At 39.8% G+C, this 22334-nt stretch overlaps 1 protein-coding gene and 1 long non-coding RNA gene across 4 annotated transcripts in view; one reads left to right on the forward strand and one right to left on the reverse strand.

Moving 5' to 3' along the window:
* ccdc146 (coiled-coil domain containing 146) overlaps positions 1–22334 on the reverse strand; it is a 63719-nt gene that overhangs the window by 27365 nt on the left and 14020 nt on the right. For both annotated transcript variants that reach the window (XM_085436202.1, XM_085436201.1), the window contains exons 3-11: positions 18074–18156; positions 16190–16405; positions 13871–13928; positions 12415–12497; positions 12166–12259; positions 11996–12069; positions 11018–11245; positions 10025–10114; positions 220–316 (exon numbers count right to left, since the gene is read on the reverse strand). In XM_085436202.1, coding sequence (XP_085292328.1) covers positions 220–316; positions 10025–10114; positions 11018–11245; positions 11996–12069; positions 12166–12259; positions 12415–12497; positions 13871–13928; positions 16190–16405; positions 18074–18156 — 1023 coding nt within the window. The remainder of the gene's footprint in view (positions 1–219; positions 317–10024; positions 10115–11017; positions 11246–11995; positions 12070–12165; positions 12260–12414; positions 12498–13870; positions 13929–16189; positions 16406–18073; positions 18157–22334) is intronic.
* Positions 4919–9088, forward strand: LOC146689743 (uncharacterized). 2 transcript variants are annotated; one of them, XR_014916076.1, is made up of 6 exons: positions 4919–5260; positions 5382–5514; positions 5953–5988; positions 6356–6497; positions 6859–6946; positions 7532–9088. It is a non-coding gene; the product is annotated as an uncharacterized LOC146689743 (long non-coding RNA). The 2 variants fall into 2 exon arrangements; XR_014916075.1 differs by having other exon boundaries at positions 4919–5514; positions 7532–9087.

A 22334-nucleotide genomic window follows, 5' to 3' on the forward strand; every position in this document is an offset into this window, starting at 1 on the left:
AACAATTTATGTGACAATACAACACCTGTGTCAAAGCCTGGAAAATGTTCCAAATCTGTTGTTAACTCCAGTGAGAAGATGAAGAGAATCTATACAGTACTGTGAAGCTTTTAAGTCGCAATTACAGGTGTTACATGTACAAAGGAACCACAGCAATCACACTGGACACTTTAACTGCTTCACCATGTCTTCATGTGAAAGCAACATTTCACAGATCACCTTTGCCTTTAACTTCTCGTAGATATTCCGCATGTGTTCGAGCTGCTCCGTGGCTGCGGTCAATGCGTGCTCCATCCTGTTCAGGGCTTGCATCTGCCTGAGGATAAAAAACAGGCCCCTTTTAAATATTTCATTATCATGACACCGACTCTCCAACACTAAAATCTATTGTTTCACATCTAGCTAATTATAAAGCGCTGCATATGGTTTGCTGTCAAATATGATGGTTTTGAACTGTGTTTGAAATGCAGCTAAAGACTCACCTCTTGTTAAACAGCTGTTAGACTTTAAAACATTTGCACACTGATGCAGAAAAACTGTAAAACTACACCTGCCACTGCTCAAAATGATGTATTTTTTATACTTAAAGGATCTTTACTAGGGGTGCAACGATACTCGTATCGGTATTGAACCGTTCGATACAGTGCTTTCGGTTCGGTATGCATATGTATGAACAATACAAAATTTGGAATTTATTTTATCAACTTTCCTTCTGACGATGCTGTCTGTGTTGAGCGCTCAGTGAATCTGCGTTCGACTACTCCGCCTAGGCTGCACTGTAGAGCGCAGATCCACTGAGCCTTCAACACAGACAGCATTGTCAGAAGGAAGAGCGCAGGGCAAGCTAGCGAGACAGAAGTTAAGCTCTCCTTGCAACATGGCAAATTGAACCTCCCCCACACTCATTCAGATCTGGCGTTTGGAATTATTTTGGTTTTCATGTGACGTATGACCCTGAAGTTAAGCGCGTCATGGAGTAAAGTAAAACACTATGTTGGATGTGCCACGCAATGCTCAATTACATGGGTGGGAACTAGTGGCAGTTAGCTCGTTAACGTGTTGGCCGTCCAGCCCCACGCAGGGGTAGCTCGTTAACGGAGATTTGCCGTGTTGTGGCGTTAACGTCATCTCAACGAGATTAACGCTGACAGCACTAGTGGGAACACAACGAATATGACTGCACATTTACTCCGACATCATCCTAGTGCAAAGACAAGTGGAAGCAGACAAAAACAACAAGCATGCATGCTACAAACTTTACCCGAGTCATTTAGACAGCCGTTAGCACATGATTCTCCTTATGGGGACCTGATATGTTTAATATTGTGGCGAGCTCAGACAAGGAGGAGACGGAGGTGTCGTTTGGTCTTGCTTCCCGTGAGCTAGCCAGGGAGCACAGCCGTTTATTGACATCTGCAGAAGAACACTGCCGCTAGCTAACTGCTCAGCGCGGCAACCGCACAGCAACAACAACAACACACAAGGCGCCCTCTGACCCCGGAAGGACACACCATCGCAGCGGGAGGGCGTCACCCGTCACTATGGCAACATAAACAAAACATAACTGTACAAACAGAACCCCGAACAGCCCTGACCCGCTACAATATGCTGCTGAGAATATAGCCCAGAAGAAGCGTATAGTATAGCTTTTATTTTGGAAAGAGCCATTTCTCTGTAATAAACTCTCTTTTCCAAAGATGAGTGATTCCTCAATCAGATACAGGTGTTACCGCGCCAGATCCGCGGCCCCGAACCGTAGTAAGGAAACCTCTGGCAGTTACTTGAATGTTCCGTAACTGACTCGTAGCCGGCAACAGCTTACTATACAGGTCAACTCCGCTAGCAAAAAGATCGAAGGAGGCGTAGGAAACTGCTTCACCGAACTTTATTTCTTCTCTAAGGCACGAACACCGCGTACAGTGGGCTGAAACAGTTTACTCACAGCGAGCATCGCCGACACAACTCTGGCTGTCGAGGGAGTTATTATATTCCTTTTATTTATTTTCTTTTCGTCTCTTCTGTAGCTAACTGTTACTTTTCCCCTGCTCCGCTCTCTCTCTTCACACACACACCAGGCAGTCCTGCTACACACATCCCGAATACATTTCCCATCAGGCTTCATCCTTAAAGGGCCATGCCTGTAACACAGGGCTTGCAAAATCGCTAGCCCGACGTCCCGGGGCTAGCGATTTTTCCAGTCGTACTACCAAAATCTATCTCTGCCCTGCCCGTCGGGCTATTGTAGGAAGGAAAAAATATGTCAATGCTTTTGCATTCTTTCGGAAATGTAGCTGGGTAATTATGTCATTGCCATCGGTGAGCCACTGTCAATATGTGACATATTCAAATCGCGTTTGAATTTGCGCTTGTTTTTTGCTTTCACTTTACAAATGTCCAGGTGCCTTCTTTTGGCGCACCGGCCGGTCACGACCGGCGGGGGAAAAGTCACTCGGGTCAGAACATGGGGTGCCACCATCATCCCACTTCTGACACCAATGTGGCGAGCTCAGACAAGGAGGAGACGGAGGTGTCGTTTGGTCTTGCTTCCCGTGAGCTAGCCAGGGAGCACAGCCGTTTATTGACATCTGCAGAAGAACATTGCCGCTAGCTAACTGCTCAGCGCGGCAACCGCATAGCAACAACAACAACAACACACAAGGCGCCCTCTGACCCCGGAAGGACACACCATCGCAGCGGGAGGGCGTCACCCGTCACTATGGCAACATAAACAAAACATAACTGTACAAACAGAACCCCGAACAGCCCTGACCCGCTACAATATGCTGCTGAGAATATAGCCCAGAAGAAGCGTATAGTATAGCTTTTATTTTGGAAAGAGCCATTTCTCTGTAATAAACTCTCTTTTCCAAAGATGAGTGATTCCTCAATCAGATACAGGTGTTACCGCGCCAGATCCGCGGCCCCGAACCGTAGTAAGGAAACCTCTGGCAGTTACTTGAAGGTTCCGTAACTGACTCGTAGCCGGCAACAGCTTACTATACAGGTCAACTCCGCTAGCAAAAAGATCGAAGGAGGCGTAGGAAACTGCTTCACCGAACTTTATTTCTTCTCTAAGGCACGAACACCGCGTACAGTGGGCTGAAACAGTTTACTCACAGCGAGCATCGCCGACACAACTCTGGCTGTCGAGGGAGTTATTATATTCCTTTTATTTATTTTCTTTTCGTCTCTTCTGTAGCTAACCGTTACTTTTCCCCTGCTCCGCTCTCTCTCTTCACACACACACCAGGCAGTCCCGCTACACACATCCCGAATACATTTCCCATCAGGCTTCATCCTTAAAGGGCCATGCCTGTAACACAGGGCTTGCAAAATCGCTAGCCCGACGTCCCGGGGCTAGCGATTTTTCCAGTCGTACTACCAAAATCTATCTCTGCCCTGCCCGTCGGGCTATTGTAGGAAGGAAAATATATGTCAATGCTTTTGCATTCTTTCGGAAATGTAGCTGGGTAATTATGTCATTGCCATCGGTGAGCCACTGTCAATATGTGACATATTCAAATCGTGTTTGAATTTGTGCTTGTTTTTTGCTTTCACTTTGCAATCGTGCGAACTGTGTATAGAGAGCGACAGTACTGATTGGTGAGTGATGATAATTTGCGCACCAATTCCTCTGACATCGTCTTATCAATCGTTAGCTTACTATGCAAACATGACAAGTGAAATCTCCCGCAGCAAGCTTAAACATATGAGAGGTTGATCGCGCAGAGAATCGCTGACCGTTATATTTTAGTTCTGCTGAGCCAAATAAGAGAGGTCAGGGTGAAGAAGTGACAGCCAAAGAAAAGCTTACCACAAAACGGAAAAGTTATGACAAATCAGACTATAAGGCAAAAAGAAAGTGCAGCTTTATGGTTTCATGGACAAAAGAATTTCTGTGGCTGCAATATGACGAGCTATATAATCGGGGCTGCACATAAGTGGTCCGCAGGTGTGCATTCGCTGTCAAAAACAAACAAACAACGTGCACAAGATATGAAGTTGCAACGCCTGTTTGCATACATAAGATTTTCTGGAGGAGGATAGACATTTGTTTAAAACTCTTAAAGATGCCGAAGAAGCTCCTTTAAGCAATTACTTTGGTGTTCCTCCACCTCCAAAGAAATGTCAGAAGGAGTCCGAACCACAAAAGAAGCGCGTATTCTCAGAAAAGTGGTTGCAGGAGGTGAGCTGGCTTCAAACAAATGATGAACGCACAGAGATGTGGTGCGGAATGTGCCGTGAAAATCCCACTCTAGCTGACAAAAACAGTGCTTTTTATATAGACGCAATCGCGCGTTACAACTTTTTACCTGGTGCGCCTCTTTTATTTTGACAGCGAATGCGCACATGCGGACCACTTATGTGCACCCGTGTAAATAACATAATGTTCTGCCGGGTGTGTTGTTGGTTTTCTCTCGATTTCTGAGTCGACAAGCGCCTTTGTTACTGGGACCAGTCATTTTAAGAAAGGCCCCATTAGAAGCCATGAGAAATGCAAGAAATGCATTATTGCTCAGTCTGCAATATCTTTCCCAGAACAAACACCAATTGCAAATAACATACTAAAAATAAACCTGAAAAATCTGTTTAGAACAGCGTACTATGTTGCAAAGAGTGAACTACCACTGGCAAAATTTAGCAGTCTTTGCAAACTTCAAAAAGCAAATGGCCTAGATCTTGGTTCCACTTGTCTCTTACCCGTGACTTCAGCGGAAATTTCAAATTCAGGATCTGACACAGACTGATTCATGTCCTACACAGTTCTTACAAGTTCATAGAAATTTCTGTTCAATTAGAACCAAGTATTTGAGTTGATGATTGTAATTTTTATACAATGTTGTAATTTGTTTTTCAACAATTTTTTGATTAATGTTTTGTTTCCTTTACAATATTATACATTAAAGTATAATATTGTAAAGGAAACAAAACATCAATCAAAAAATTGCTCTCTTTTTTATTCGGGCTACTTACATTTATTTTGGGCTACCAAAAACTGAAGAGTCCCTGCCCGAAGGGCTACCAGGGATTTTGAAATTTTGAGAGCCCTGAGATATATTTATTATTTTTTTTATTACTTTTGTTTCAGCAACATTAAATTTAAAAACTGTACTTTTGAGTTAAAATATATATTTATAATTTTAATAAATGACAAATTAAAAAGGCATGAACATTTTTTTGTATCGAAAAAATATCGAACCGTGACACCAAAGTATCGAACCACACTGAAAAAAAGGGACTGGCCATCTCTTGGATTTATGTAAGCATCTTGCATGTATTTAACACAATTGCCTCATGTTTTAAAGATAAATGTAACTATATAGTGTAAAAACTACATGATATGCAGAAAGGGTGTATTAAATTGTTCATATCATGTTCAGGTGAAGTAAGTCAATAAGATAGCAACGTTAAATCTCGTGAAACCACGCGTGATTTCATCTCGCGGGCTTTGGATCGTGGTTTAAAAAATGCATCCATCTCAGTCAAGTCGAGCAGCCAACTCTACGTTTTTTGGTATGTCTTGATTTTTTGAATTAATGTTTACCATATTTCAGCCAAATGTAGTTAAACGTCTAGAGTGCCGCCATGTAACATGCTAAAAAAGAGCCGTTAGCTTATTTGCTGTTTTATCTGTTGTCAAAGAATTGGCGCTTTTTCATTTGAATTTGTCTTTGGCACAAGAGCCGTAATATCACATTAAACCTAATTACGAGGCACTCACAACATAATTTGGTTTTCTGTGTGAATAGATTTGCCAACTGACTCTTCAGTTACATTGTGTATTTACTGCACCGTGGTGTTAGTGAGATTTTGGACATTGAACAGCTTTAGCTAATATCATCAGTGGCATTATGCTAGCTTACATCCCTACCCTTCCTGCCCTCACCTGCTGTCCTTTTGTTTTTTTTTTGCTGCACATTGAGAGATTACCTCTATTCTGCATTTCACCAGGAGTCAGCTGATGGATTGTGGGTTCAAGGTGTTATGGTAAGAAAGTATATTCTATTTTCGCTTAAGGTTTCTGTAACTTAATTATAATAGGTTTTTTATAATTATTAGGTGCATGCATACTCAAATAGACCACCCTATTAATACAACTGAGAAATCCAAAATCTGCCATAGGTTTAACCTGTATGTATTGTCAGAAAGGTGATTACTGGACTCACATTAATGCACACTTGAACTAAAATGAGGTTGTAACTTGTGGGTTCTTGGGTTGCAAATCAGAAACAAACATCTTTGGATTTTTTTAATCCCATAAGATCTGGAAACACAGTTTTTATTCAACAAAACATTACTGATTAACCAAGCACAGTGCCTGCTGTTATTTCAAAATAATTTTATGTCATTTTAGATGAAATGCAGCATTCCAGTGCATCCCAACCTTGCCTTTACAGTCAAGGTTTCTGATGGAGCTGAGTTTCTCTCTGACAGTCTGCTGAAAGTGTTTGGGGGAACAGGGCACAAAGCTAAAGGATGTAGCTGCCATGATGACAGTAAGAACTTTAAAATTCTTTAACTACAAAGTGTATATGTATTGCATTAGGTCAGTAAAAGATTTTTATGCTGCATCCATTGAAACAGTCAACTATTACCCGTGAGTACTGATTCCACCGAAAGGATGCCATAATTTTCGTTATGCATTTACTGGCCCACTGAGAAAAATTTATCTTTTTAAAAAAATAAATGTTCTGGAAACTATATATCCATAAAGTTGATGTCAAACAGGAACTTTTGATATTTCTTTGTAGATGCTGGTGTTGCATGTTGACTGGTTTAAGTTTTTGTCTGGGATCATTTTCTTCTGTGCTACTGAAAAGTTCACAAATCTCTGTTTTCTTTGTTATAATACTTTAGGATGACATTAATGCTCGAAGGGAGTCTCATCAAAGTGCTCCGCATCTGTGTGAAAGACAATTGCAACATCTTGGTGCAGGAGTTCATGGTGAGTGTTTATGAGTAGATTGTGGCTTTGCAACATTTAAAAATGCATTTAGTTATCCACTTGATCCTCATTGGACTGGTTAGGACCAGTAGTCCTCTTTAATAATTTGAAGTTCACATGAGGCCTGGTAGCGAACTCGGCCGCCCCCCCTTGAGGCCCCACCCCCTTATATTAGGGGTCACATCAGTGTGAAAAAACTTTAAATTTGTCATTCTAGTGAACAAAGGAAAATCCCACCAATATTTACATTAGCTTTTGTTTGGAAAAAAAAAAGACCAACAGCTAACCAAATTGTGGGGCTGAAAGTCTAAATTCTAACATCTTCTGAGTGACATAACCTGGATTTCTGATGGGCCGGTGTCTTTCTAACAAAAACTAATGTAAAGCATTTGAAATTATTATGTTTTTCACTCTGTCTTAGAAACTCTGTTAGACCATGAATGGCAGCATGGCAGGCCACTCTTTGGCTATAGCTATTTACTATGTTGCTTGCATTGGTTTAAATTACTCTAACATTAGAACTGGTAGATTCAAAAGAGATGAGTTTAAAAAGGAATCTTAAAGAAATGTTTTGTGTTTAACCAGGACTTGACTGAGGCCACTGCACAGATTGAGAAAACCACAATGAACATCTGTCTCCAGAGGATGCACCAGGCAATGACTTTTCTGATGTTGGCATCATCATCGAGGGTATAGTAGTTCTTCAAGATCTGGATAACGTGACCTTTGCAGTAGCCATGCTGTTTGGACCTTTTTTATTCCTTCAATATGAGTTACCCATCACAACTCTGCTACACTTTTGAGGTGATTCAAACGGTGGTAATGGAGTTGGATGCAACTCAGCTCTCAAGAAAAACTCACAACTAAGACAAAACTGCTCCTGCAAGGAAAGCTCACTGTTATGCATGCAAGCTGATCAGCTCTAGGTGAGAGGACATTTAAATCTCACACTTGTTCTGCTGCATTTTTGAAGCTCAATTCCAGGAACAGATCGCAGGGTTCATTTTTATATACTCTGCAACTGCCATGAGGACGAGCCGTTTTTCTTGTTGTTGTTTGTTTTTCCTTTTGCTCTGTACAGCATTTTGGCAGCATTTTTAAATTTCTCTTTGTATTTTTTCTTTCTTTTACTAGTGAAGAGATGTAGCATGAACAGTTATGCAGTCTAAATATCCCATATGGGTCGTGTGAAATGGTATTTTCAGTTTCATTCAGTTGAAGTAAAGAACGTTGAATATTTCTAAGTGTGCTGTTTTGAACCAAGATGTCACAGTATGATCAGTGCTGTAATTTTTGACAGTCACTGTATCAATGTTATTTTTGCATCTCTTGAATAAAGGTTTTGACCTGCAAGTGCTAATTTCTTTAGTTATTGGGGTAAAATGGGTAATGTTAATAGGAAGGTGTTTGCCAATTCAGTAACCTAATTTAATGTTAATGGAAACTAACATTACCTCAAATTGTTTAGTTATAATTGTTGTTTAACTGAATCTTGACGTCAGAGGCCTTAAATAGAATGTTTTGATTTGTTCTTTCCCAACATTTTTCAAAAGAAACAGTCTAATTTCTTTGCTGTGATTGATTCCAGAGAACACGGAAGAACTGACATTATTTAACTGTTGATTTATGTAGATTCAGTGGAGGAGTAATGTCAGTTTAATTCTTTACCTACTGTCAATGCAGTGAAATTAGACATTTTGTTTTGAAAGGTTACTGGTGGATGCCAGCAACCATCTTGGAAGAGAACAATACAATCTGTTATAAGGCCTCCATTTGAAAATTGTGTATTTGATACTAGAATATAATAGCAAAATGTAATTTGAAGATAACATGTAGCATTTAAGTGACCAAGTAGTATTGGGTAAAAGTTATTGAATGGTGTTGGGATAAAGTGAGAAAATTGTGAAGGATTAAAATATTTCAAGAGCTCAAATTACTTCATCAAAACATGTTTAAGTCACATTTTATCAACACAAATTGCACAGGTTTATTGAACATGAATAAATTGTGTTAATTTAACTCAATTGTTTAAGTTGCTGCCAAAGCAAAACATCTGTGTGCAACAAATGTCCACCATTGAATTAAGTAAATCCAACAACATATTTTTTCAGTGCAAACCGAACCGTGAATTTTGTGTATCGTTGCACCCCTAATCTTTACAGTGTATCATTAAATGATTTATAGCATGACTAGGTTTCCCTAGTCATGACTAACTGACAAACCATCTCAAGCCGTTTTATATTGTAAGTCAAAGACCCTTTAATAATACAGAGAAACGCCCCAACAATCAGATGACACCCTATGAGCAAGCACTTGGTAACAGTGGGAAGGAAAAACTCCCTTTCAACAGGAAGAAACCTCTGGTTCAGAGAGGGGCTGCCACTTGCCGCAAATGCTTGGGGATTAGGGGAGGAAGACAGGACAAAAGACATGCTCTGGAGGACAGCCAGAGGTTAATAATAACCTCATGATTAAATGCAGAGAGGTGTATAAACACGTAGTTAGTGACAAAAGGTGAGTGAAGAAGAAACACCTCCAGAAGAAGCCTCCAGCAGCCCAGGCCTATATAAGCTTTACCAAAAGGAAAGTTTCAAGCACAATCTTAAGTAGAGAGGGTGTCTGTCCCCTGAATCCAAACTAGGAGCTGGTTAATTAAAAGAGCAGGTTCTCTAATATTGTTAGATCTTTGCCTTAAAATATAAAGCACCTCCAGGTGACTGTTGTTGGGATTTTGCACTATATAAATTAAATTGAATACCTTACTTTTAAATACCTTAAGTAAGCCAGTAACCTAAGAGCTAAGTGCTCTATTGGGGTGATACAGAACTATGAGGTCTTTAAGATAAGATGGGGCCTGATTATTCAAGACCTTTTATGTTAGAACATATATGACATAGACACCAGCAGTGGCAGAGAAGACTGATTTAAACTACTAAAATAACACGTGAAGACGCTAACGCAAATGCTAAATGCAAACCTAACATTTCTGTGTTCAGAAAAAGGTCACCGTCAAGGTTCTCAGTATGTAAGGACTAATTTCCATGTGGAAAAGATTACTCGTGAGATATCACTCTGTACCTGTTTTTCTCCTTGAGCTGCAGAGACCGTCTCTCATACAGATGCTTTCTGTCACACATGATGTTCTGCAGTTTCATTTCCAAGATGCCTCTGGTAATGGGAAAACACAGTGACACGCATGACAAATATCCTATCTGAACATACATTATCTATCTCATGAAGAAACCCAGCCGGGGGGGGGGGGCACAAGCCAGTGCAGTGTGCTCCTAGTCCTACGATTGGTGAAATGTGTCAATTAAAGGGATATATAATAATAATAATAATAAACTTTATTTATAAAGCACACTTAAAAACCAAGGGTATGCCAAGGTGCTTAACAAGTAAAATAGAGTATAGGAGGAGGATAATAGAAATAGGACCAAAGCAAGTACTAAATATGCAAACAGATAACTGTCACTAATACATAGGAAAGCAACAGGTACAGAGCAAACAAGAATTTAAATGAGCATAGAAGTGCATGATATAAAATCATAAAAGAAATATTAACTAGAGGGAAAGGCAAGATTGAATAAGTGGGTTTTTAATCGTGATTTGAACAGTGCAATGGAGTCAGATGCGCGGAGGTCGAGAGGAAGGGTATTCCACAGTACCGGGGCAGCCAGAGCAAACGCACGGTCACCCCGGGACTTCAGTCGAGATCTGGGTTGGGTCAGAAGTAGTTGAGTGGCAGATCTGAGTGTTCTAGCAGGAGTATGTGGTTTGAGAAGTTCACTAAGATAACTTGGCGCTAATTTATTAATAGTTTTGAAAGTAAGGAGTAATATTTTAAATTGAATACGGTACTTTATGGGCAGCCAATGCAGGCTAGCTAGGACAGGGGTAATATGGCAAAATTTCCTGGTACCAGTCAAAAGGCGGGCTGCTGCATTTTGGACTGTTTGCAGTTTAAGAAGAAGAGGTTGTTAGCACTACCTGAAAAGCACTATGTTCGATTCCCTAAGAATAGTCAAAGTCGCTCAGACTAAATGAAAGAAAAAAGAAAAAAAAAAGTACCTGTTGCCCATAAATTCATTCAGCTCCTCCTTCTTGATCTCCTGCTCTTTCAGCAGCTGCCTCTGAATCCTCTGACTGGCCTCCACTTGGACCCTCAGACCCTCCAGCTCTTGCATCACGTCCTCCTTCTTCATCCTGAGGGAATGGTTTCGCTCATCCACCGCTTTTACTTGCTGCTCAATTTCTGAAATCTCCATATTTAGTGTTTTCATCTTCTTCATTGCAGCTCTGGTATTTGTGTTTCAGGAATTGGAAGAAATGTAAAAAATAAAGAACGAACGCAAGTATGAGAACAGGATAAAAGTGTGCTCTAGTGCATATCTTATGAAATAACAGCATGCGCATGCATCTTTTACATACACCCCACAGTACCCCTCAGCTTTGTGAATTTGAAATTACAAGTCAGCGCTCAAACAGCTTATACAGACAGTTCCACCGCAATACTCGCAAGCCAAATATTAATTTAAAAGAAACATAAAAGGAACTGCAGTGACGCAGCAAGTGAATCATCCTGCAGCTGCACTTGAATTACAATAAAAAGACTGATGCCTGAAAATTTTTGAGAATTTGGGTAGTACAACAAAAAGTACCCCTCATTTCAGTTCTTTATTTGGTAGTACTGTAGATCAAAAGCCAGAGAATCTGCAGAAATGTAAACTGAAAAATGGTTTTCAGTAGGAAAAAAAAGGACTGATATCCAGACATTTACACTGAGCATAAACAATTAAAAAGAGAAAATCTTTCCACTATGAATCTTAATGGTTCATCCAGATACTTTTATTTTGTTTGTGTACGAATTCCAGATGAAGGGGTGGAGGCAGGTTAGAGCAGTGGCTTTTCGAAAGTTGCTCCAGCTGTCTTTTCTTTTCTGTGTCTCTGAAGCACCCTAGCTGTCTCATTGACATTCCTGGAATTTCTAACTATATTCTCCTTGCTCTTCCCCAGCAAAGATTAGGAGGAGTTTACTAATATACTTACTCCTTCGCCGAGCGTTTCCTTTCAGCCTCCTTTAAAATCTGGTCAGGTATTCTGATGAGCTCGGCCTTCTCAGCCTTGTAATACATATGGAGATGTTCACATGTAAGAAGGCAGATTTGCTATTTTATTGATGGCACCCTATAAGCTATTCCCCCCTCATTCGCACAGACCTCTTTGAGCTCAATGAGAGCCTTCTTATCTTCCAGCTCATTCTGTTCTGTCAATATCTGCTTTTTGTGGGTTTCTATATCTTCCATCAGACTTCTGTGAGGTATAAACACAAGTACATTAACCTCTGGAACAATTTTCATTAAAGGCGTGATAATAAAGTGATAATATCTGCAGTTAGACACAAAACAAACTCACACAGAACACAGATAGTGGTTAATGCATGTTAAAACTTCATCATCATATAATACCTGATTTCTCGCTGTCTTTGTGCCACCTCTCTCCTCAGATCCTCATATTGATCCTGCATGACCTCTGTCTTGTCCTCTTGCTCCTAGAGGACCCATAGAGCGTGTAAACCACAGACTGATAATACAGAATTATCAGGTACATTATAACGAATTGAAGCTCACACTTTGTATTTTTCAAACTGGTGGATGGGTGAAAGGATAAAAATGATTATTATACACAGTGAGCGTTTTTAAGTATTTCAAGTTAATGACCCAGACTGACAAAATCAAGAAGCCAGAGTTTTTCCAGATTTTTTAAATCTAAACTTTTCAGAACAAACCAATTGAAATTCAACATTTTTTAAAAGTGCTAGATTACTCTGACTTTACTTTATTTTAAATCTAATATACTGGTTCAACATCTGACTCAATCTAGTATATATAAAAATAACAATACAGTAGGTTTCTGATTTTTTCAAGTGTATGTGGCATATATTGTAAATAGTGAAGCCAGTTGAGATGTGCCTTAAATTTGGATTCTTTAAGTTGCTAAATTCTTCTAGTTGGTTCCAATGAGGTAGAGCAGGTCATCTGTAAATTGGAAGGTTGGCGGTTCAATCCCTGGCTCCAGGGAACCAGGCAAGCCAGATACCCTTGGGCAAGATAGTAACCCCAAGTTGCTCTCTAATGCATCCATCAGAGTGTGAGTGTTAGACAGAAAGCACTTAAGAAAACAAATTACCTGAACAGCAAGCACGCCACCGGCAGTGGAACTGATTACTTCTTTGGCCCTGATGATCTTTGAGTTTAGAGTTTTATTATATTTTTTAATAACTTGTTTGGTTGGTTAAATACTACCCATGAGCCTCTTTGACTCATTAAAAACACTTTTTGAGTTCAGGCTAATTTGTAATGATCTGGTGCTGCACTCCGCAATTAAAACGGTAGCATATAAACACATGCAAATGTTATTAGCACTGCCGCTGAATTTATTCAGGAAATTTTGCAAAGCTCAGACTCTTTTGACATTAGCAGCACCAGCAATAAAATGTAGAAAGTTTGATGAAATTTATAAATGTAGTGCTCCTTGAGAGTAACCCTCGGGGTTGTTTGGCAACATCTGATAAAATGTTCTTCACCAAAAGTGTTGCTTGTTATTGTTTATCATTAAAATAAAATCCAAGGGTTGGAAATGCTACGTTATGGTGAAATTATTAATAAGAATTTGGCCTGTTAGGTCGATTTGTTATTAATGATTAAATCTCATTCCACTTGTTGCCCTCCTTTTTGCTACACTGGAATAAAAATGATTTAGCTTCATACTGCTTGAAATGACAGTTCCCGCTCTTCATATGGAGGGATTACGCCTGCATAGAGGCTTAAAGTAAAACTCATATTTATCCTCTTTCAAGACCATTGTTGGAATAGTAATCCACACCTCTGAAACTAGAACTGGATGGTGCAATAATGAACTTACAGCAGGTTTCATCTGAATTTCATTCTCTTTCTCCAGATACTGCTTCTCTTCCCAGAGACTGCAGGCCGGTGAGGGTAGGTGAAAAGTGTAGATCACACGAGAATACAGGAGAATGTGGAGAAGAAAACAAAATTATCGGGAATTTCAAGAGGAATAAATAATCGTTTTCAGTTCTCAATTCAACAAAAAGAGGAACACACTGACACAAACCTGCATTTATATTGTTAAAACTTGACTAATGTGCAGTTTTCAAAAAAGCAAATGAAGCAGAATCAACATATTATTAAAGAGCATGCCAGATAAGTTGCATTAGTATATTAATATAAAACACTTTATTCTATACTGGCAAATACACCAACAGTGCTAAACACTTCATCCTATAGAAACAGATAAATTGTGTCCAGCAAAGTTTGACTGTGTATATAAAATATAATTTCTTTGCATTTTTCATCTCCCAGATGTTTTTTTTGAGCAGTTGATTAAAGTTTTGTATGAAATAATTTCAAGTCAGCTCTGTCATAATGAAAAACCTTACTAAAGCACATACTGTACAGCTCACAAAGTAAATTATATTAATCTTCCTGACAAGCTGATATATTGGATATTAAGTTATACACAAAAACAACTATAGAGAAAAATGCAGGAAGGCTGCAAAATGTGACTGAAAAAATGTGCTGAATTCCTGCGTATCTGTTTGGCTACAGATGAAGGACGCAGTGATTTTAAAAGGCATATTTGCATGGTGAGCATCTGCTTGTCATATGCAGACTGATAGCCATGTGGACAAGTGAGGGGAAAGGGGAATAAGCAGGAGAAAAGGCAAGAATGGGGGGAGAGAATATCTTAGTCTGGAGGCGATGAAAAGAAGGGTGGCAGGAGAAACCGAGACGGTGGGAGTGCAACAGAGTTCACCAGCAAACGCTGTCACAAACAATATGCACAGTCAGAATGTAATAATACCTATGACTGCATCCTGGGAGAATGCTCTGCAATTGGTTTTCATTTAATATTTCAATTACTGTCCGGACTACAACTTTCTGCCTGGGTGTCAGCACTAAAAATCACTGTATCCTACAGATCGTATCTTTGCCGCGGAGTGGTGAGTTTATGTGCAGTGAGTGGTTTTATATTGCCAGGGCGATCTGGAGTCACTGCAGTGCAGGAAAAATAAGTGTGGGGATTGAGTAAATGAGATCTTTTAGCAAAATCACAACAAGCTTTTCATCTTCTTCTGACCTCTGACTGTGTTTTATTTGAGTTTTTTCTAAATACAATTAACAGTATTTGTGAGGGGTTCAGTTCATAATGTTTAGGAACCACCAGAGAGTGTTATCATGTTGCTTAGCAATGTTCCTCTAAACTCCCTTTGCCACTTGAAAAAAGTTGAGTTTGTGTACAGAGGAAGGGGAGATACTCGAGCGAGTCTGGTATTTTCCATTTCTATGGGTGTGTTTGACCTTTTGCACGAGCTGGACTGAGTGAGTGGTGAGGAGGAAAGCCTGTCATGAGAAGCCAGCAGGGTGAGAGTAAAATTGGTTGCGATAAGGACAGAGACTTATGGGTCTGAAAGAAAAGGATAAGAGACGAGGAACAGAAAGTACCAGACTGGTGTAAAATAAAAAAAAAACAAAAAAAAACACTAACAGTGTACAGAGCTCAGATGAGTAAACATCTTACATCCGGATTGAACACAAATCCACTTGAGGCTGGTATTTGTATCAGTAATTGCGTACATCAAGTTTTCACCATGCGGTAACACTGAGGAATGCAATAGAAATGATGTAAATGCAATAACGTTCAGTCCTAAAGCAATGTTTTTATTTCTATTAGTGTGGAAGCGCGCTGTTGGCCAAGTGCTGCACAAACACAGCACCGATTTGATTTGAGTGTGTTTGTGTCTTCTACTCTTTCACCTTCTAAATTCAATAAAAAGATGCTGCCTCATGTAGCTCACTTCAGTGTTTGGTCCCCAGTTACCTGACTGTGTGCTACTGCGGGTGTGTGCAGTGTGTATGTGAGCACGCTTGTGTTTGTGTGTATCCTCCAGTCAGTTTGTGTGTCCACTTCTCTCTTCACCACTGCAGTTTCATTTCTGTGTTTTTCCTTTTACCCTCTTGCTTCCTACTAGTGTGTCACTATTTTGCGTAGGTGTGCATATGTAACTTCCTGTGTCTTTGTTTGATTCATTTGGCGTTTGATTCAATACCTGATTGAAAATTGAACGTGTAGCCTCGCTGATTGTAGTAACAGTGTGTGTAAATGAACACACACACACACACACACACACACACACACACTCACACACAGATATACACTCACCACTTTAGCTGGTGTTGTGCCTTATATTCTCTCTCCTCAGCTGCTTTTAGTTCATTGCATGCCTGAAGGAGCTGTTGCCTCAGTTCATTGACCTCACTTCCTGGCTCCTCAGAGGTGCTCTTCTCCTCTATCCGCTCCAACTCCACCTGAAACCTCTTCAACTCAGCCCGACACCTCTTTGCCTCTTCTAAAAGGTGGATTTCAGAATCCTGGGCACTGTTGTATGGAAGAGTGATTTAAATGTGTGGTTTTATTTTGTCATTAAACAGTAAATATCAGTTCAGTATCACATAATCTCCACGAGGACATGCCAAGTTTTCTGCTGTCAGTTAATAATGCAGTTATTAATGCTGTTTGTTTTAAGCTAGCAAAATCCATTTAAATCCTTCTAAACCTAGGTCCATAGTGCAGTGGTTTACATATTCACCTAATAAGCAAAATAGGCTCAGTTTGATCACAGGAGGAGACACAAATCCCTTTCAGGTTTGCATCAAGAAGGGTATCTGCCAAATCACAAAACGCAACCTGCTGTGCCGACTCTTTGTGAATAAGTGAGCTTTAAATCTATATAAACCTAATGGGTCTGATCAGAAATTATTATACACAATCATTTGTTAAGAGAATCCAGTGGAAAAAAATAGCCGAACAGCTTCAGGCCTCAGTTAGCAGGCCTGTTAAAAGTTCATGACAGCACAATTAGAAGAAGACTGAACAAGCATGGCTTGTTTGGGAGGCTTGCCAGGAGGACACCATAGGCAGCATTGCTTAAGTTTGTAGAGCTCAATCTGAACAACAATCATAAGAATATGAGAACAATGCCCTTTGGACAGATGAGAACAAAACGTACAGAGCCACATTTGGAGAAAAGCACAAACTCATACCAACTGTCAAGCATGGAGGTGGAAGGGTGATGATTTGTGCTTTTTGTGCAGCTACAGTACATAATACTGGACACCTTGTAGTTATTGAGTGGACCATGAACTCCTCTGTAAAAAAACAAGTTTCTAGAGAAAAATCTTTTGGCCGTTTGACAGCCAAAGCTTGGCTTAAACTGCTTAAACTGGGCCTGGGCAACAGGTCAAAAATCTCAAGCCCCAGTCAAAGTCCAGACTTCAACATGACTAAAGTGCTGTGATGGGACCTTTAGAGAGCTATGCATAAATCAGTGCCTGAAGTAATTTTGTGAAGAACAGTGGGCCAAAATCCCTCCACAACGATGTAAGGGGCTGATAAAGTCATTGTGAAAATGACTGCTTCAAGTTATTACTGCTAAAGGTGGGTCTATAAGCTGTTAAATCCTGGGGCGTAATTAGTTTTGTCACTGATTTACTTTTAAGCTAATAAAGTTCAACATGCATAATCAGCTGTCCCAAGAAACTAAACGTAGAAATGTTTTAATTAGTGCTGTCAGCGTTAGCGGGTTAACGTGGATCACCCCGTGTGTTAACGAGCTAACTGCGCTAACACGTTGACGTCGTGCAGCGTTGCTGCGTTATGAGGTTATGGCGTTAACGTCATTTTAACGAGATTAACGAGGACAGCACTAGATTTAATCAGAACTAGTGTTCAAATCAGGATACAATAACAGTGGAAAAGAAATATGTCTTGAAGATTTTCTCTCACTGACAAGTGTTTCAGCCTATACAGCAGTTGTAGTGTCTGTAACCTCTTCACACTTCCTCACCTGCATTCTACAATTCTCTATTAACGTAAACAAAGCTGCTCTTCTCTTCTGAAAGTACATCGAAGATTTTAAAGGGTAAACAAGTGAAGCGTAACTGGATCTGACAAAGTGCTCGTTTTGCCCAAGGAAATGTCACTGTAGTCAAAAAGTGATTCCAAAGTAGAACACAAAAAAAAAAAAACCTGGTTTATCAAACATACCTCTTCAAGGTATCATGGAGGAGCTTGTAGGTAGATTTCAGTTTGGCAGCTTTGGTCTGGCTGATTCTGCCCATTGACAACAACTAAAGAACACAAAAAGAATATTAGTTTAACATCATCATGAAATTAAGAATGAAGAAAGATATCGGAGCTACAACAGCATTTAGACTGTTCGGGCTCAAACCCTCCTGCTAGGGTTTGCCAGCTCAGCTGTCATTATCAGAGAAAATCTGGTTGCACCCAGAGCTGCCTGTTCAAAAGGACAAATTAATAGAATATCACATCCTGCAGAAACCTCTTGTCCCCATTCCCCCCAGATTCAATATCCAAAAAGATAAAACTGCTAGGAAACAGAAAAACAGAACAAAAAACAAATCTTATGACCAGTAAGCAGTTTTCTTTAATATATCTTGTGACAAATTAAGTCCAAGAAGTTGAAAGCTAAATCAATAGATTCCATCTTCAAACATCAAAATAGTCCGAAATGAAACGAAAAAGAAAAAAACTGAGATCAACCACAACAAAGGGCAACCTCCCGATATCCGTAAAAGGATTCATCCCGAGTTGGGGTGAATAAACCTTTATCGCCGCAGCAGATATCAAAAAATCAGAACACTTTATCGAGAACAACAAACAAACATCAAACTATGGCCAATCTCAAAAGATCAAGAGCATTCACTGAAAATGGCCCATATATGATGATAACTACAAGCAATTGAAGACAATCAATCCTTGAATGATTAATAAAGGTTTAAGATAAAAAAAAAAATACACAGCTGGGAAACTTTGGAAACCAGCAAAACAAAACACAGCGCAGATGAAGATATCAGGTCAAGAGCACTGCGAAAGGGAAATAATCTGCAAGAGTTGTGAAATTTCTCTCCTCACAAAGGGAGTTGTATGTGTGTGTGTGTGTGTGTGTAACGGTGATAGAAACAGAGGACAGGTGTTGTTCCGGGCTTATCTTTAGAACCAGGTTGGTGGAGAGGAGGGAGTAATGAGGGATAGCCTTGTCTGTATCAAAGAGCTGCAGAACTGAGGATATCTCAGGTCGGACTGTGTAGCAAGTAATCTAACGGCAATGAACACACACAAACGTTTTGATCATATATATATACACGCACGTGGGCTGATATCTCACCTCGACTACAAACATTAGGGATAGGCGATTATGTTTTCAGATTCATCCTATTAAATTGTTTATCTGGCTATTGTCAAAATTGCTTGAAGTACCCAACCACGTTCCAAGGTCCGAAAGGACAAAGATATGAATGTTGTGAATGATTTAGATTAGGACTCTCTGGTTAATATGATTTATTACAATGTTGTTTTTTTCTGTTTTTTCTGGTTTTTGTAAGGGGGTGGGGTCAGTCCCAAGGTCATATCAGTGTAACTACAACTGTGGCAGGTGGATCATCCCAAAATACGTCTTGAACTACTCTTTAATAATGACTTAATTGCGACATTGAAACTAATTTACTTTAAAAAAGGATCTGACGCTAAATTCTACACAGCCATTTGTGTTGTCAGCAGCACAGATGACACCAGTGATGGAACAAACATCCTGGCTGTAAACTGGGCATTTATCTGAGAGAAGCAGCCTGAAGCGCTTCCAGGCAGACTCTCTAATTCTGGTGCCAAGACTTATCTTGAGCAGCAGAGAGTACTGGAGGCTTTTAAGGGGTGGGTGCATGAGGCTCACATGTGGCAAAGCATCTCTGAAGTGAGGTAGAGACAATTACTGGAAGATATTTACTCAGGCATGAGGACGCACATCCAGTGGCTGTCCATCTTTCCCCCAACCTCCGCACACATACGCGAGCATGTGATCTGTGCTGCAGAACAGCAGGAAAATGTTCCAGGAATACGAGTGTGTAGTGCAGCAGGTATGTGGAGTGTGTAACAAAAAGACACTGTGGGCTTTAATACTCTGCACCCTCAGGGAGAAAAATAATGACAATAGCTACGAGGCAAAGCCATGAATTCCATGACATGATCTCTCGCTCTCTATTTCTACCGTCATCTCCTCATATCGACTGACTGAACTGGAGTGGAGCCTACGGCCAAGCTGGATCTCTTTGTCAGGAGAAGTTTTGTTCAGGAACATTTTCCTTCCTGGAGTGCCAGGTTTTAAACTTATTCTGTAGAAACATAACATCACTTCTGCAGAAGTAAGCCATGTAACGAGGCAAAAAATGCTCCAGAATGAGTAAGAAAAAACAACTGCACATTTTGTGGTTATGAATCACATAAGAAATTGAAACCATAGCTATGTCCCAGAAACAAACAATCAGTGCCAAGTTCATGAACCCACAAAAAGAAGCCTCCAAGCATCCAGCCTCATGTAGTCACTGTGAGCCCTACAGAGTTCATGCTAATGGCTTTCATTGCTTAATAATTTCTATAAGATGCTCCAGGAGGGAGGCTCATTCATGAGTAATGTTTGTGATGAAGTATGACTGCAATATTAATTATGACCATACAAAAACCACTGAAAATAACCACAGCACCATTTTTTCATTACATACAAAAGCAAGTGTATTGTTCATTTGCTGATTAAGAAAGGCGTCATGATCTGTTTACATATTTAAATAAACAATATAAACCCATTCATAAATCCATTATTGGCGACTTCATAGCAGTTTTGAAACAAAAACCATGCGCAAGCTCATGGATGTCTGCAGTTTGGTTAGATTCATTCAGCTCCATTCCTACACATTTATTGTAATAGAGTGACAGACCGCTGTTTTAAGGGATTCGGTTTTGGAGGTGATCTTCAAATTCGTTTTCTCTAGTGAAATCCTTTTGTAAAGAGTTTATAATATAGCGAGTGTTGTGTGTGTCTAGTAAAGTATAACCTAGTTATTGACATGGTCCAATTCTTCACTAGTGAGTGCAAGTGACAGCCCAATACAACTCAACACATCAAACCTCCACGGATAGCAGTTCACTCGCTTTCTTCAGCTGTCAGGAATATAAAACCTAACTCTTAAATCTAATTTCTGCTTTGACACTGTTGGATTATGCACTGGGCATACAAGCTAATGGTGTTTCACACAAATGCAAGCTTTGTTAGCCCGATAGCTAGCTGTTGTCTGCTTCACCAGATAAATAATAATAAATAAAAACGAATAAAATATGATTGTGTCTAATAAAAAAGTTTGGTCTCCTCTGTAGATGATAATTTGGTAATGTCATAAATTAGTGCGACTGCTCTTGTGATTTGGTGCTATATAAATACACTTGAATTGAATTGTGTGCAGTCATCGTATCAAAGTTTCTAAAGTTTCGCCCTCACTAAGCAATCCAACGCTGTTACCATGGACCAACAAGTCCATGGTAACAGCGACCTGTTACCATGGACAGGGTTGCATTGACAATCCAACACAATGGGCAGCACATTGAACATTTTATAAGTGGTCAGAAACTTGTAAATAACTCATGAAAGAATAAAGTTGCGTTGAAACCAAGCACACCATTGTTTTTCTTGTGACATTACCAATAAGTTTGAAGTGTCACATGGCCCTCTTCCTATTGAAAAAACAAAAGTTGTATCCAAGATGGCCGACTTCTATATGGCCACCATGATCACCACCCATCTTGAGGAGTTTGCCCCCTCACATATACTAATGTGCCACAAACAGGACTTTGATATCACCAACCATTCCCATTTTATTACGGTGTATCCATATAAATGGCCCACCCTGTACACAAAACTGAATAATAAAATGACAATGAAAATGACAATTTCTACTGAATCACTGTATTGCGACACCATCGTTATCATAGGGATGTATTATGGTAGGAGTGTATCTTAAGTTACTCTGTGATCACCACCACTACAGGAGACAAGGTAAAGTTTTCAATGAGAACATAAATACCTAAACATATTGCTGAAGTGCCAGCCAAGGCATTGTTCATTAAACTTAAGCCTTGCAAATTCCTGATTTTGTATTTATAACATTTCTGTTTTCCTTCATTGAAAAACTAGACCTTCTTCCTGATGAATCATTAAGTGGGTAAAATAAAGAGCACCTTCAGTTAATCACATTCACCCTGACTGGAAGTGAAGCTACTTCAGTTAAAAAAAAGCTGTTTTGTTCTTAGTAAAATGTTGCACGTGTAACGTGCCTGCTGTTACATAAAACATGCTTTTCATTACCATATTTTCGCCACACTAGAGAAAAAGAATTGAACAGCTATTCCAAACATTTCCTGACATGACACATAAAAGCACTGTGTCAGAAATGCTCCAGACTCA

Source organism: Copadichromis virginalis, linkage group LG17 (assembly GCF_057382275.1).
Source record: "Copadichromis virginalis isolate Kocher_CV1m ecotype Utaka linkage group LG17, C_Virginalis_male_GT1.1, whole genome shotgun sequence".
Taxonomy (NCBI): Eukaryota; Metazoa; Chordata; class Actinopteri; order Cichliformes; family Cichlidae; genus Copadichromis; species Copadichromis virginalis.